This window comes from Parasteatoda tepidariorum, chromosome 6 (genome assembly GCF_982258835.1).
Source record: "Parasteatoda tepidariorum strain Cologne lab strain chromosome 6, Ptep-v5.0, whole genome shotgun sequence".
Taxonomy (NCBI): domain Eukaryota; kingdom Metazoa; phylum Arthropoda; class Arachnida; order Araneae; family Theridiidae; genus Parasteatoda; species Parasteatoda tepidariorum.
The window spans coordinates 15,314,616-15,329,166 of NC_141760.1; the positions used below are offsets into that span (position 1 = coordinate 15,314,616).

General features: G+C 32.3%; 1 protein-coding gene across 1 annotated transcript; it reads left to right on the top strand.

Annotated features, from left to right (window-relative positions):
- Positions 1 to 9,087: 9,087 nt before the first annotated feature.
- On the top strand, positions 9,088 to 14,333 carry LOC147807617 (uncharacterized). The gene is made up of 3 exons (XM_087165454.1): positions 9,088 to 10,989; positions 12,114 to 12,299; positions 13,893 to 14,333. The coding sequence occupies exons 1-3, from the start codon at positions 10,813 to 10,815 to the stop codon at positions 14,331 to 14,333; spliced, it is 804 nt and encodes a 267-aa protein (XP_087021580.1). The 5' UTR covers positions 9,088 to 10,812.
- The last annotated feature ends 218 nt before the right edge of the window (positions 14,334 to 14,551 follow it).

Here is a 14,551-nt window from a genome sequence, read left to right on the forward strand (position 1 = left end):
CAAAATGGTTACGTCGGACAAAAGCGTTACGAATTCGAGACTCAAGAGCTATAATATTGTCAATTGTGGACCTACCCTTCCGAAAACCGCTCTGGAAATCAGGAATATGATGGTTCTTTTCCAGATAATACACAAGGCGAGCGTTGACCATGCGCTCAAGTGTTTTACCGAGACAGCTGGTTAACGCTATAGGGCGATAATTAACTGGGTCTTTCGAATCTTTGTTTGGTTTTAAAATAGGTATTACAATAGCCTCTCGCCAATTTGAAGGGTACGCATATTCCTTCCAAATTCTATTAAAAAGGATAAGTATGTTAGATAAAGACGCAGTATCCAGATGGCGGAGCATGTGGTACGTAATTCCATCTATTCCAGGGCTCGTGTTTGCAGCTGCTGATAATGATCGCTGTAATTCTGCAAAAGTAAAATCATGATTATATGGAAATGATTGGCGAGTATGAAAATGGATATCGTGGCGTTCAGCATTACGTTTATGATTTTGGAAAGCTAAACTATAGCTATCAGGACTTGAAACAGCAGCAAATGTCTCTCCAAGTATGTTGCAAATATCGGCTGGATTTGAGAAGGTGGTACCGTTCTTTACAAATATAGGGTAATGAACATCGCGATATATGCCATTTGCTCTCTTTACTCTCGACCAGACTTGTCTGGGAGATGTCGTAGATGTTACTGATGACACATATCGCTTCCAAGACTCCCTCTGACTATTGCGGCGGATCTTGCGAGCAAACGCTTTGGCTCGTTTGAAAGCCAAAAGGTTTGTCGTTGAGGGGTAGCGACGGAAAACATTCCAAAGCCGTTTCTGCTCCTTGTAAGCAGTGGAACACTCTGGACTCCACCAAGGCTTACGATGACGAGGAAGAGAACTCGAAGTCTTTGGAATACTGTCTTCAGCAGCTTGCATAATCACAGATGTTACTGCCTCAACGGCAGTATTTAAGTTGTCCTGTGTTACTATGGTATCGGTGATTTGAGCTAATTGAGTGAATTTAGGCCAGTTAGCGCTATGATATATGAATGTTGATGGTCTTGAGTTTATAGGAATGTTAATGGAATATGAAACTATAAGTGGAAAGTGATCGCTGTTATGAAGATCGTCACTAACAGAAAAGTTCATGAAAGGCAGGAGTACAGGTGAAGAGAATGCTAAATCGATAGAGTGAAAGGTTCGTGTAGGTGAATGAAAATATGTTTCTTCACCTTGGTTGAGTAAGCAGAGGTTATGATCCTGAATTAGTTTTTCAATTTTCCGTCCTCGATCATTGGAATCTGATCGACCCCACAATTCACTATGTCCATTAAAATCACCAAGTATTAGAAAAGGTGAAGGTAACTGATTAATCAACGAATTTAAATCTGTTTGAGAAATTGAAGCATGCGGAGGCAAATAAATAGTACAGACGGTGAGTAAAACATTTGTGTGAACTTGAACAGCTATGGCCTGTAATGAAGTTGACAAAGGAAATTGAGTTGATGGTAAGTAGTTAGAAGTTAGGATGGCAACACCACCATTAGGCCTGCTGCCACCACTATGATCTTGTCGAAAACAAGAAAAATTGCGCAAGCGAAAAGTATCCGATGTAATTAGATGTGTTTCTTGAATTGCTATACATATGGGTTGATATTTAAAACTGATGTCTTGAACATCAGAAAGTTTATTTTTTATTCCACGACAATTCCATGAAATAAAACAAATAGACATTATGAAAATGATGAGGATGATTTCATATGAACGTCAGATGTAGGGGGACAGTCAACGAGGCATTCTTCATCGGAAGAAGGATGCAATGAAAGCTCAAAATCATCATTTGAATTTTGTAAAACAGCAGAAGTAGGTTTATTTATATATTGTAGATATTTCGGGTCTTTTTTCTTACGTGACTGACCTGGCTTTTGACTTGGCGGTAATTTTGTAATTGGTATTTTGGTATTTGATCGTTGTTTTGGAAAAGGATGACAGTTTTCAGTTTTAGAAGTTTTTGAGGGAGGTGGTGATGTTGTCCTCTGGGATGTCGATGGGTTCATAAAATTAAATTTTGGTTTTTCAGATGTTTGCTTGTTTTGTTGAAATATTGTTACCTTTGGAGAATCTGTCTGCGTACTGACAGAGCAATATGTAGTTTTTATAGCCGCAGAATAAGACACGCCTGGACGGGGTGTACGGGCGGTGATTATTCGGCGGGCTTCAGTAAATGTAATGTTTTGTAGGACTTTAATTGATTGAATTTCCTTCTCTTGAGACCATTTTGGAGACCATTTTGAGACCTCCTAATTATGAGTGTAAGGATCTTGTTTATTTAAAAATAAATACTGATGTTCGTTCTTTAGATCCCAAATATGAAGGTCCTTTTGAGGTTACAAAAAAGTTTAGAAATAACAATTACCTAGTACATATAAAAGATGATAGAAGAGACATGTACAAAAAATTTCATGTCAGTAAACTTTTCAAAAAAAAGTCATTAAGAGAGGAACTAAAGAATGACAACTCAAATGATCATGATATCAGCATTGAATATTAAGCTAAATAATGGTTAGAGTGTTTATCATATTTTTGTTAGGGTATTGATTTGACAATTTTAACTCAAGGTTTATTTAAATGTAAAAATATATAGTTAGCAAATTTTGTTTTGGTGGTTAGATTTTTGAATTGCATTTTTCCCCTTCGAGCTCAAAATTTTATATTTGATGAAAACTGGCTGGTACAATTATCATTAAATATGGAAACATCCCATTCAAAAATTAAACTTTATTTTTTTCTTGGTTTTCTCTTTCTGATAACCGTCTTATTTTTTTAGCTACTAAGGATTTTTACTGTCCTTGTGATGCAAATTTTTGGTTATGTTGTCATTTCAATAACATCTGATTAAGATAGGGAGTATAGTGAATTTAAGGAAAATTTTGATATAGTAAATAAAATGAAATATGAGCAGAATAAATAAGTAAATGTGCTGAATTGAGATAATAATCATTGCAAATACTAGTGTAGGATTCAAAATGTAAATAATTGCATAACATATGACAAAAAAAAAAAATAATGCAAACACTAGTATAGGAGTATGAGGTAGATCTAAAAGATTGTCCAATTAGTGTTATATGTTATTATATAAGTGCCAAACATGAAATTGATCAAAAAAAAGAAAGAGATCAATATCAAAAATTTTTTTAAAAACTTATTGACAAAAGTTACTGTGCATTTTTAGATACTGTATGACAAAATGTTATTAGGTGACAGTATTGTTGGTATAATGAAGTTTTGTATGTTAAAATTTTTTTGTTTTACAAGAAAGAGAGAATGAAGGGATAAGATGAATACTTTAACAAATTTTTTTTGAGACAAGATAGAATAAATTCACCACCATTGTTTTGTAATTGTATATGTATGTTATATTATTCGGATACTCACCATTTTTTTTATTCACTTAACCACATGCTTCCAAAGAAAGAAATGTGTAAGGCAGCTGAATTTTTTTTTCTTCATTTTTTTTTGCTATTTTAGTGAAGCAATGTTAAACACTGTTTAACAATTTTAATGTCTTTAAGAAAAGACATAGGTTGCAAAAATATAAGACTTTAAGTATTGCTTTGTACAAGGAAGAAATTGCATGGACTGATCCTATAGGAGCAGATTATCTCGAGGAGCAGCTTTTGAAACGCCATGGGATTAGGTTGAACTTTCCCCGCAGCGACACCTGTCAGCTGAGTTCCCGAAGTGCAACTGTATTCAACAAAAAGTAATGGAAACGTGGGAGTGAGGGACTCCTTTTCCCCCTTTTTCGAGAAGATTCATTCGATTTCTTTGTGGGCCCCCTGATGTACGTCTGTGCATCAGGGAGGCGTGGAATCTGATTTTTAGAAGAAATTGATGACGATTTTTTGAGCATGAGACAAATCCATTTACATCTCTAAAATTGTTCTATAATTTTTAATTTGTGGCCTGTGTGGCTGTAGATAGTGATGTTTTGCATTTATACGTTTTTTAATTTTTTTAAAAAAAAAAGAGTGCTGTCTAACAAATAAAATGTGGTGAGTTTACAAATTTCTGTATTTTTGTTTTATCTGTCTCATGTGTTTTTTAACTCTAGGCAATCCATTCCTTTTCAGCTATTTATTTTTCTTTCAGGTTATTGCGACAACGCAAATCTTTTAAATTATACTCTTGGCCATGTTTCGAATTAAGATGATACGTATCCGTTTACAGGATATTGTTATTCTAGTAATTTGTAATTGTTTATTCTAAATTAATTCTTAATGGTTCATTCTAAATTAATTATTTAATCTTTTGTTTTATTTTTTAAATCTTTTTCCCTAAGCCATTAAGAACACACGTTATTAGGTGGATTGACAATAAATCAGTTACAATTGCGACAAATTTCGAAAAAATACATCCTGTGGTGCAAAGAACAAAAAAAAAAAGAGTACTTGTGCCTCAACCAAAAATCATACGTGAGTATAACACTTTCATGGGTGGTGTGAATCAACATGACTGGTTATTAGAAAAGCACAGTATATCTTATAAGGGGCAAAAAATGGTATTGGTGTTTATTTACAAGAATGATAGACATGTCAGTAGTGAATGCTTATATTTTGTATAATATTCTTCACAAAAAAGATAATAAGAAGCAAATTTCAATAATGGATTTTCGACGTGAAATTGCCGTAGCATATTTGAAAAAAGGCCAGCTAGATCGATCAGGGTGCGTAGCCAAATCTTTGAATCAAAAAAAGCACTTTTTTAATAACTTTTCAAGCACTTTACAAAGATTTTCAAGCACTCATAAAATTCAAATTCAATCAGTGATATCATTGAAAAACAAAAACTTTTTATAAACAGTTTTAGCGTTAAAAAAACCCACAAAGAAACAGACGTAAATCGAAACAATCAGTACTTTCCCACATCATCGAATGAATTCAACTTGACCCTGAACTCAGAACAAAAGTACCCATACCCCCTACGTCAAAGAAGTGTTAAAAGTAAAAAAAAATAAGCAATAATAAAATTAAAACAAATTAAAAAGAAAAACATTTCATAAGGATCTGATATTCTCCATCCGAATTGGAGCACTCGGGTTTCGGTTTCAAGTGTGAGTGCATGCGCAAGTCATAACATGGGTATGACATGAAGTCCGCGTGAATGATTACGTAGCAAACACCCCATTTTTCGTGAAATGCATGGGATCCACCAGATATCACTGAAGGGGAAAAAAATTATTCGGGGAAAAAAAAGCACTTTTTAAAAACGCCAGATGAAAAATGCACTTTTAAAAGCTTTTAAAAACGAAATCCCCAAAAAAGCACCTTTAAGTACTTTTTACAAACGCTACGCACCCTGTCGATAAGATAAGAGTCGGCAAATGATAAAATCAGCCTCTACTGCTGAAGTTTTTGTTGACGTACGATACGATCCTGTTGTACATACAATAGCAAATTGAGAGAAGCAAAGACGTTGTCAGATGAAAAACTGTATACATCAAAACCACGAACATTTTGTCAGAAATGCAACGTAACATTATGCATGCTTTGTTTTCCTAAGTTTCATAATAAACTGAACAAATAAGTGGTATATACTTTAGTGTATATTTTTTCTGTTTTAATGTACTGAATATTTTACGTATTTTTTATTATTTTATGTACTATTTTATGTATTATAAAAATGCTCTACTAAATAAATATACATAAAGTGAAATTACGTTGTATTTATTTATTGAAATTGGTTCTTTTCATATTGTTCCTTTTTGTAATTCAAAAATACTAATAATAATGTTCACAAACATTATCAGAAGTCTAATATTCTATTTAGTTTTAAGGAATAATACGATTTATACTTATTTCATACCAAAAAAATTAAATAGGCAATAAAATAAGAACAAACCACAATATTTGCATGTTATTCCAAGAAAAATCATTTTCTCTCTGGAATGCCCAGTGTCCTCAAATGAGGACGGGCTGTAATTTTAGAATTAATACAAAAAATGCACAAATTTTAAGGTTTATACTCTATATAGGTCATAATAAATAGGATTTGAAAGATTCATTGAAATATATTCAGTAGAATTAATTTGGGCGTTAATGGGTTAATCAAGAAGGTTCCTATTATTAGTGGTAATAATTGTTTGATGTCTGAAATGACAAATAACTTAACATTGCAGTACAATGTGGATGGTATTCCAATGTACCATGAAGCAAAATATAACCTTTGGCCTATACATTGCATGATAAATGAGCTGTCTCCCTATAAAGGGAAAGAAAATATTATGATTGAATGTAAGGTTTAAAGGCACAAAGTACAAAAAAATATTATAATGTGTTCTCTTTGGTTTGGTTCAAACAAACCTGTTTTTAAACCTGCCTTTCGTTGAAGAACTTGAAAAAGGACTATCATGGAGAAATAAAGGTAAAATATTCTCTTCAAGAGTAACTCCAATTATATGCACTGCAGATGCTCCTGCACGTGCCATGCTGCAAAATTTTAGCCAATATAATGAAAAATTTGATTGTAGATTTTGTGAAAATGAGAAGGATAGAATCGAAAGAGGGCGTGGTCACAGTAGAATTTATAAAGTTTTTAAACCCTCTTCCTGCGAAACGGACAGATCTGTAGAGTAGGCAGAAATGGCAATAAATATTGATAAACCAGTAAAAGATGCAAAGGGTTCTTCGCTTTTAATGAAATTGTACTTTTATTTTGACATGGTTGAGGGGTTTGTCCCCGACTACATGCAATCTGTTTTGTTAGGCGTTACAAAACAGTTTGTCAATTTATGGTTGCCTACTGCTGATGAAGTTTACTGTCTGAAAAATAAAGATGTTTCTTAAGTAAATGTAAGAATTAATATTTTAAAAGAGCCTAGTGAAGGAACTAGAAAACTCCGTTCCTTTGCAGATGTTATGCATTGGAGAGCATCAGAAAGGAGAATATTTTTGCTCACTTCACCTGTGCTATTATTAAATGTTCTAAATCCAACAACATATAATCATTGGATATTTCTTGTGCATGCTGTAACTCTTCTTTTAGGCACAAATATCAAGTCTAGTAATTTGCAGACAGCTGAATCTGCCATTCAGAAATTTGTGACAGGTGTTGTTAAAATTTAAGGTGAATGGGAACTAACTTATAATGTTCATTTGCTATTATATCTTCATGAAAAAAAAGAAGAAAAAAATCATGGGGTCCATTATGGGACTTATCCTGTTTTGCATATGAGGATGCTCTGGGGACATAGAAAATTTTCCATGCAAATTTTATTTGCTTACTTCAAAAAAACATTATTTCAAACATTGGTGTTAGAAGACATCAGAAATGAAAGAGTAAAAAAATTCATTGAAGATATGAAACGCTGTAAGAGAGAAACAAAAAAGATCCTCATAGTAACAAACGTTGTACTTTTTGGATAAAATTCAAAAAGAAGCTCTTGAATATATTTTAAATACATCATTAGGTAAAAATAAAGTCCTTACGTTTAAAAAAGCAATGTATAAAAAAGCATTTTCTACTGAGGAATATTCTCAACAATTTAATCGTATAAATTCTTTAATTTCCATTCTCACTTCAAAGATTCATTTTGTTGAAATAATCAAAGTAATTGTTTGCAATGATAAAGCGATTTTCCTAGGAAAAAAATTGCAAACCAGAAAATTTTATAAAAACGATGTTGATTATCTTTGTTTAAATATTTTATGTATTAAAAATGACAATGAAAATAGATTTTAAAAAACCATAATTGCATTTAGGGGCAGAAGCTATTTTGCAAAAATATACTCAGATAAAACTTGAAAATGTTTATTATCTTGTGCCATTGGAGAATAATTTCTGTCCGGCGTGTGATTCTTCCACTAATACCTCTGTTTTTTCGATTCGCTTTTTCATAGTTTATGCTACTGTGATTACTTTAAATTCCAATATTTTTGTGCAACATTTTTAAGAATGGTTGACTAGGAGAAAGCCTAAAGAAATTGAAATAGTTGGAGTACTAGCTATCAGAAACTAGGAGTTAGCTCTGACTACGAGTTTAGCTGCAATTCCGGTGGGCGTTCCTGAAGATGATCCGTAAATTCATTTTGTACTATAAAACTTTAATTTTGATTCGGATACCATTTTAGAAAAATATTTTACCCTAAATTTTATACTGATTCTACTGTGTTTTTAGATACATATTTTAAGGAGAGCCATTTATATTTAGGCATAATTACAGGACCCCTATCATGAACTACTGGGAATGGAACGAAGATTCCCGCCTGGGGTGGCATTCTGAGCTCGAAGTCGACCGTCGATTTGATGTTTTGGAAGTCGCACCAGGGGGCGCTTTACCCGATATTCTACTTTTCCCTCCCATCGCTCCATTTTTGGTATTCCAAGCAAGTTTTAGTGGACGTAGAGCGCTCTCTTCGGTCGACGCGAAAACCACTGGTACTTTCAATCGAGTAATGGCGAGCACATGGAATACAATGATAATCAATTATTTAACACGGCAAAGTCTTCGGAGTAGACCAATCTATCGTAACAGAGAAGATGCTTTCAGTCTTCATGACGATATATTTCTTGATTTTTTTCGATTGTCGAAAAATCTTGTCGAGTGTGGAATTAAGAGATGAATTGGAAAAAGAAGCAAGGCGAGGAAACGTGATTTCAGTAGAAACACAAGTAAGTTCAACTGAATTAATTTTCAATAGCATGAGCATATTTATCTTTTTTTTTATTAAAAAAAACCTTATTGCATTTAATTGTTCTTTGCTATATGCGAATAAATAGGTCATTTTGGGATAGTAATAGTATATTTGATGAATTTAATAAGTAAAATTGTAAATGTTAATTTCTTCCGACTAAAAATTTTGTAGAGTTTTTTATTTTCTTAGTTTCTAGTTAATAATAAATCTTGATGATTAATAACCAGAAATTGTCTCAATTTTCATAGCAAATCTTTTACTTCACTAAAAAACAAGTGCGTCATTTTTTAATTACTTTTTAGAATCTTAAGAAGATACTGCAGATAGGAATTTAATGAGTTAAACTATGCTTTTTATTTCATATTTTTTGAAAAAAAATTAAGACCACGTAATTTTTATTAGTTTAAAAAAGTGGCTTGTAGTTTCTTTCATTTCTGAAACAAGGTAGAGAAATTTAACTTAGAAGTATTTCCTTTTTTAATCAATATGGAAAAAGTATGATTAGAAAGCGTTTTTGAACTTGAATGCAAGAGAAAAATATAATAATAATAAGTTTTCACAACCTCACATGCTTATGTGAAACTTTGGTCATAATTCTTTTCAAGAAATTTAATTATTTTTTATTTCAAATAGTGAAATTTGTATTTCTTATAGGTATTGCTTACATTATTTCCAGTTAGAAAGATAAACTTAAAAACTAAATTACTTTTAGGTACTATTCAACTTGTAAGGTGGAATATTTAAATAGAGCTACTGTTCATTACATTCATAGGTTTTATGTGCATTGAGATTTTTTGCGACTGGCTCATACCAGCAGTCTGTAGCCAATGAGTTCACGCTGAAGATAAGTCAACCAAACGCCAGTAGAGCTGTCAGGAGAGTCGCAAAAGCCATTTTTCTAAGGCTATACAAAGAGTGGGTGGTTTTCCCCAGTAGTCGAAGGTAAGTTACTTCTAACAATAGTTTTAAACTATGTATTGCTTAATTTGGCTGTATTTTTAATAAGCATAAACTGAATTTTATGTTCGAACAAGGATTCTTGGATTTCTTTTTAATTCATGAAAGAAAAACTATGTAAATAAATTTTAGTGTTAATATGCCTTTTGCTTTTCAGGGATAAAATTCATCTAATAGTTCTATGTTTATTATTATCAAAAATAACAACAAAAAAATTATTTCAGAGATGTATATAAAATTTATTTACTAAATGTAAATATCAAATATTAGTGCAATAAAATAAAATAAAAGTTTTACCTACACGCATCCATTTTTCTGTGCTTTTTGAGCATGATCCTTCCGCATTCAACTTTAAAGAAAGCTCTTCCCAAAGTTTTTTTTTTATCGCTGTGGGTAAAGTCATTGAACAATTGATTGCAAAATAATTTTGGGTTTTGTTCCACGTAGGAAACCCTAATTTCTAATTGAGCTTTGCTAACTACTTTTCCACTCATAACTACAAATAAATCAAAACAACAATTTAACACAAATAGATACTAAACGTAAATGGCTCTTTCAAACATCTTGTCGACGTGTGAATTGCATCAGAATGCTTCGAGCATTTTTTTTGGCTGATAGACCAGTCCACGGGTCTACTCGACTGACACCAGGGTTCAGAACACCAAAATTCAAAACAGTGGACGGTGTGACGTCAGGGGAAGGCGTCACTCGGAGAAAGTCTACTTCGACTCGTCGTTTGTTTGGAATACCAGCCCTGGGGCCCTACCATGAGCTACCGGGAATGGAATGAAGATTCCCGGCTGGAAAGTGAAACTGGGAAAGTTTGGTTCCATGAACGTTCAATACCGTACCATGAACACTCCCTTGGAATCAGACATTCCACGATAACTCGCTCTCAGGACCCCTACCATGAACTACTGGGAATGGAACGAAGATTTCCGCCTGGAACGAGAAGCCAGGGAAAGTTTGATTCCATGTAATCCCTAAATCGTACCACGAGCACTCACCGGGAATCAGACATTCCATGATTCTGGTTCTAAGGGCGTGGCTTGAATTTAATCAATCGTTGAATTTGTGCAATATTTATTTCCGCAATATGGCAACGTTGTTTTATCAACCGTGTGTTTTCTTAAAATACTAATTCCGTGCACTGTGTATCTTCTAATCTTAATAATGGGTAAAAAAATTACTCCTACTCAGATGGAAAAATTGGTCTCCTTTATGGAGAAAAATCCACAACTGTATAAAGGAGAGTTGACGCCGAGTTTCACCAATAAAGACAGAGAGAGAATGTGGCTGGCCTTGCATGCGATTGGAAGCTGCCATAAAACTGTTGAGAAATGGAGAGAAGTAAGTATTTTGTGTAGTATAAATTTATTTTCATGGGCATCGTTGGTGGTATTTGTCCCCTTTCTATGTTTTTAACTTAGGAAGAAAATTTTAGCAAAATAACACCGATTTCTCTAAGTTATAAACAAACAATAAATGAGCTTAAAAATTTTGCAGACCTTTGATTAAATTATGATTTTTTTTCTATTGTAACTGCATTCTTTTTGTTTTCTTAACAGTTGTTAGTTGACTCCCTGCGATGCCCATTAGTGTGTATAACATGTATCCACATTTTTCAAAATTTTTGGTTAAAAAATAGGTTTTAAAAATTTTTGCGATCTGCTTTATGAAAAAATAAAACCTATTTATTTACAAAATAAATTTAAATTTTTATAACCTAAGTGAAAGAGGTAAATTATGTTTCAACATATTTTGTCCTTAGTGTGAAGAATAGTGTTGTTTGTCATCACATAGGAGGTGATGATGTTAATTTTATTCTCAAATTTGTTTCGACACCAAATCTTTTCAGACACTTATATTTTTAGTACGTAAAGGCTGAGAAAGCAGCTTCACTCATATAAGGCAATAAATATTACATCAATGTCTATTTTTCACAGGGAGTAGTGTCTGAATATTTTGAAGAAATAATTATGAATGCTCCTTTACAAAATATTAGAAAATTCTTATTGATATTACTTTTTCAAAAAGAAGTAATTTATTTTTTGTTACTTAAAATTCTTAGTTGAGAAAATAGTCGTTCTTCTGGGAAATATACCCTTCTACGATTATGGCAGTTCTATGATTTTGTTTTTAGTTATCTTGGCTCACTGTCAAAAATCGCTAGGACTTGGTGATTATTTTGTCACTCACCGTTGCCAAAAAATATGAGCCATAAGAGTTGAAACTAGTTTTTAAGAGTTAATTAATATTACAATATTTAAGACTCAATTAAGATTGTTGCTAAAAGGTTTTGCATATAGAGATTGAGTTCACAAAAATTTTTTAGTTATATCTGAATCTGGCAAACTACTTAAAAAAAATTTCATTTGCTTGGAAATATATATAGTGTCTCAACTGAGAATTATGCATCCTCATTATTAGATATAATTTAATTTTTGTGTCTAATATAAAGTTTTTTTATGTAGTGTTGGACTCAGCTAAACACCAACACAAAGAGAAGGTTTCAGCGATACAAGACATATGCCAACGGAACTGGGGGAGGACCAGCTCCCAAGGCCCTCAGTGCCCTTGATGAGAGGGTCCTTGCCCTAATCGGGCCAGATGCTTTGAATGGGCTGCAAAATGTGTTTGAGAGTCGAGTCTTTCCTGAGGTAATTATCCTTAGTTTCGTGTACTATTAACTGTTGATATCAATAATTTTTTATTGCAGTTGGGAATTATTTTATACTTTTGTCTTTTTCTCGACATTACTATGTGTTTATAATAAGATATAAAGCCTATTTAAATTTTTATATTTTATCAGTATTGCAAGCATAAATCTGCTCTTTCAAATAGTATACAACCTTTAGTGGTATTTCGAGAAACTAGTGGCTGTGCATTCTTACATGGTTTGCTTCGCAAGCCAAGCTCGCTTCGTTAACTACTAACTTAGATACATTGCAAATGCACAAAATTCTAAGAATTCAAAACAATCATTCAAACATACCCTCCAACTGCTACGGAATTTCCGTAGTTTCAGAAATCTTTTCCGACGATAGCAAAATTAATGTCTTAATTAAACAAGTTACGCTAAAATTAATAAAAAAAAATTAATTTTAGCGTAACTTGTCCACTATTACTTATAAAAGTGCAGACCATATGGCTAGATTCTTAAGTTCTGATAAAAGTTTTATGAGAGATCCATGTGCTTTAAAAATTTCTACTTTGGTTCGCTACCACTAGAAAGAATTATTTTCAAAATCCTCTTAAGTTGGAGGGTATGAATCCATATAACAACTTTTTTTTAAAAAATAAAATTATATCTTTTTAGTAAATACTAAGTCATTAAAATAAATTTGAATCCAAATAAATGACATGTAATTCGTTAAACCTATTAGAAATGTGCTATAGTATAAAATCTTAAGATAAAATTTCTAACACTGATATCTCCTTAAAAAGGTTAAAACTTCGTCTGTAATTATTAAAAATTGAAATAAGTGAATTGCAATGGAAAAACCTGCATAAACAAATAAATTCTAGTAAAACAAATAAATAGTTGATATAAATAAAAAATCGTCATATAAATTCGTGAAAAAAAAGTGCTATCGACAAACTACTCACTTCTGCCTAGCTTATGCTCTCTCTGGTTATTTCAGTTTCCGTTTTTAAAAGCACTATGTGTTGAGCCACCTCAGCTAGATTTGGCGTGTGACATTTTTAGCGCCAATCATTGGTCGATTTTCTAGAATTGCCATTTGGGGAGTTGTGATGAGGCTTTTTTTTTTGCCGTGTAAGAGAAATATATATATAGATGACTTATCTACATAAAAATGATTTTGTACTTGAAATGATTTATGTTATGGTTTTTTGACAGCTTATTTACGATATGTGAAGATGAACATCTTTTACTTTGCGATTTGCCATGAACATTGTTATAAATGTAGCACGATTTCTTAATATTTCTTGAATTAATCATATACTGTCTTACAGTAAAATATTTTTGCTTGTTAACAAAAATAGATAGTTTACCATTGCCTCTTGCCCATAAGTAAATTTATTTTTCTTAAATTTTTTTCTCTCAGTTTTCTATTTTTTTTTAAACAGTGGAAATAAAATCTTTTAGTATAATTTGCCTCTTAAAAGTAGTCAAAAGTCACTACATTTAGTAAATAAATTGTAACTTCTACATTAAAAAAATAGTTTACCAAAAATCGTAAAAGGGTAGTTTAATTGTGTTGAATAAAAAAATTTTCATTTTCTTTCAGTTCCAACTTGATAACAAGGCAGCGGACCACTTGCCATCGACATCTGCTTCCCCTCCAACAACGATCTCACCATTTGAGTTTATAATTCCTAATACGCCTCAATTTTCAGAAGGGGAGGCTGATGTATCTTTTACAAACTCTCAGGTGTTTACGACGCCAAACCTAAAAAGAGAAAATGATGCCACCAGCCAAAAGTCTGGTTTCCGAAGGAGGAAACGGCAAAAAATTGACAGATTAATGTCTCCTGACAAAGTGCAGCAACTATTGTCTGCTCAAAGAGAAACAACGTCTGCACTTATGGACATTCAAGTGATTATGCGAGAGCGGAATGACATAGAAAAATGGAAGGCCGAGGAGCTAAAAGAACGATATGAAATTGAGAGAAGGAAAGCCGATGCTTTTGAGAAAATCGCAGAAGTTTTGGCTTGTCGTTTTGCTTAAATTTTTTTGTTAAGTTTATGTTTAGTTTATATATATATATCTGAATAAAATTAAGTAAATTTCATACTTTTATTTCCACTCTTTTTGTGTATTCGTATATTATTGAGGAAATATCTATTTTATATTTTTTGACATACAAGATAATGTTTGATACTTTTATATCAGGTTTGAAACAATTTCACTTACCATTTTCTTTTATTGTTAGGAATTCAAAATTT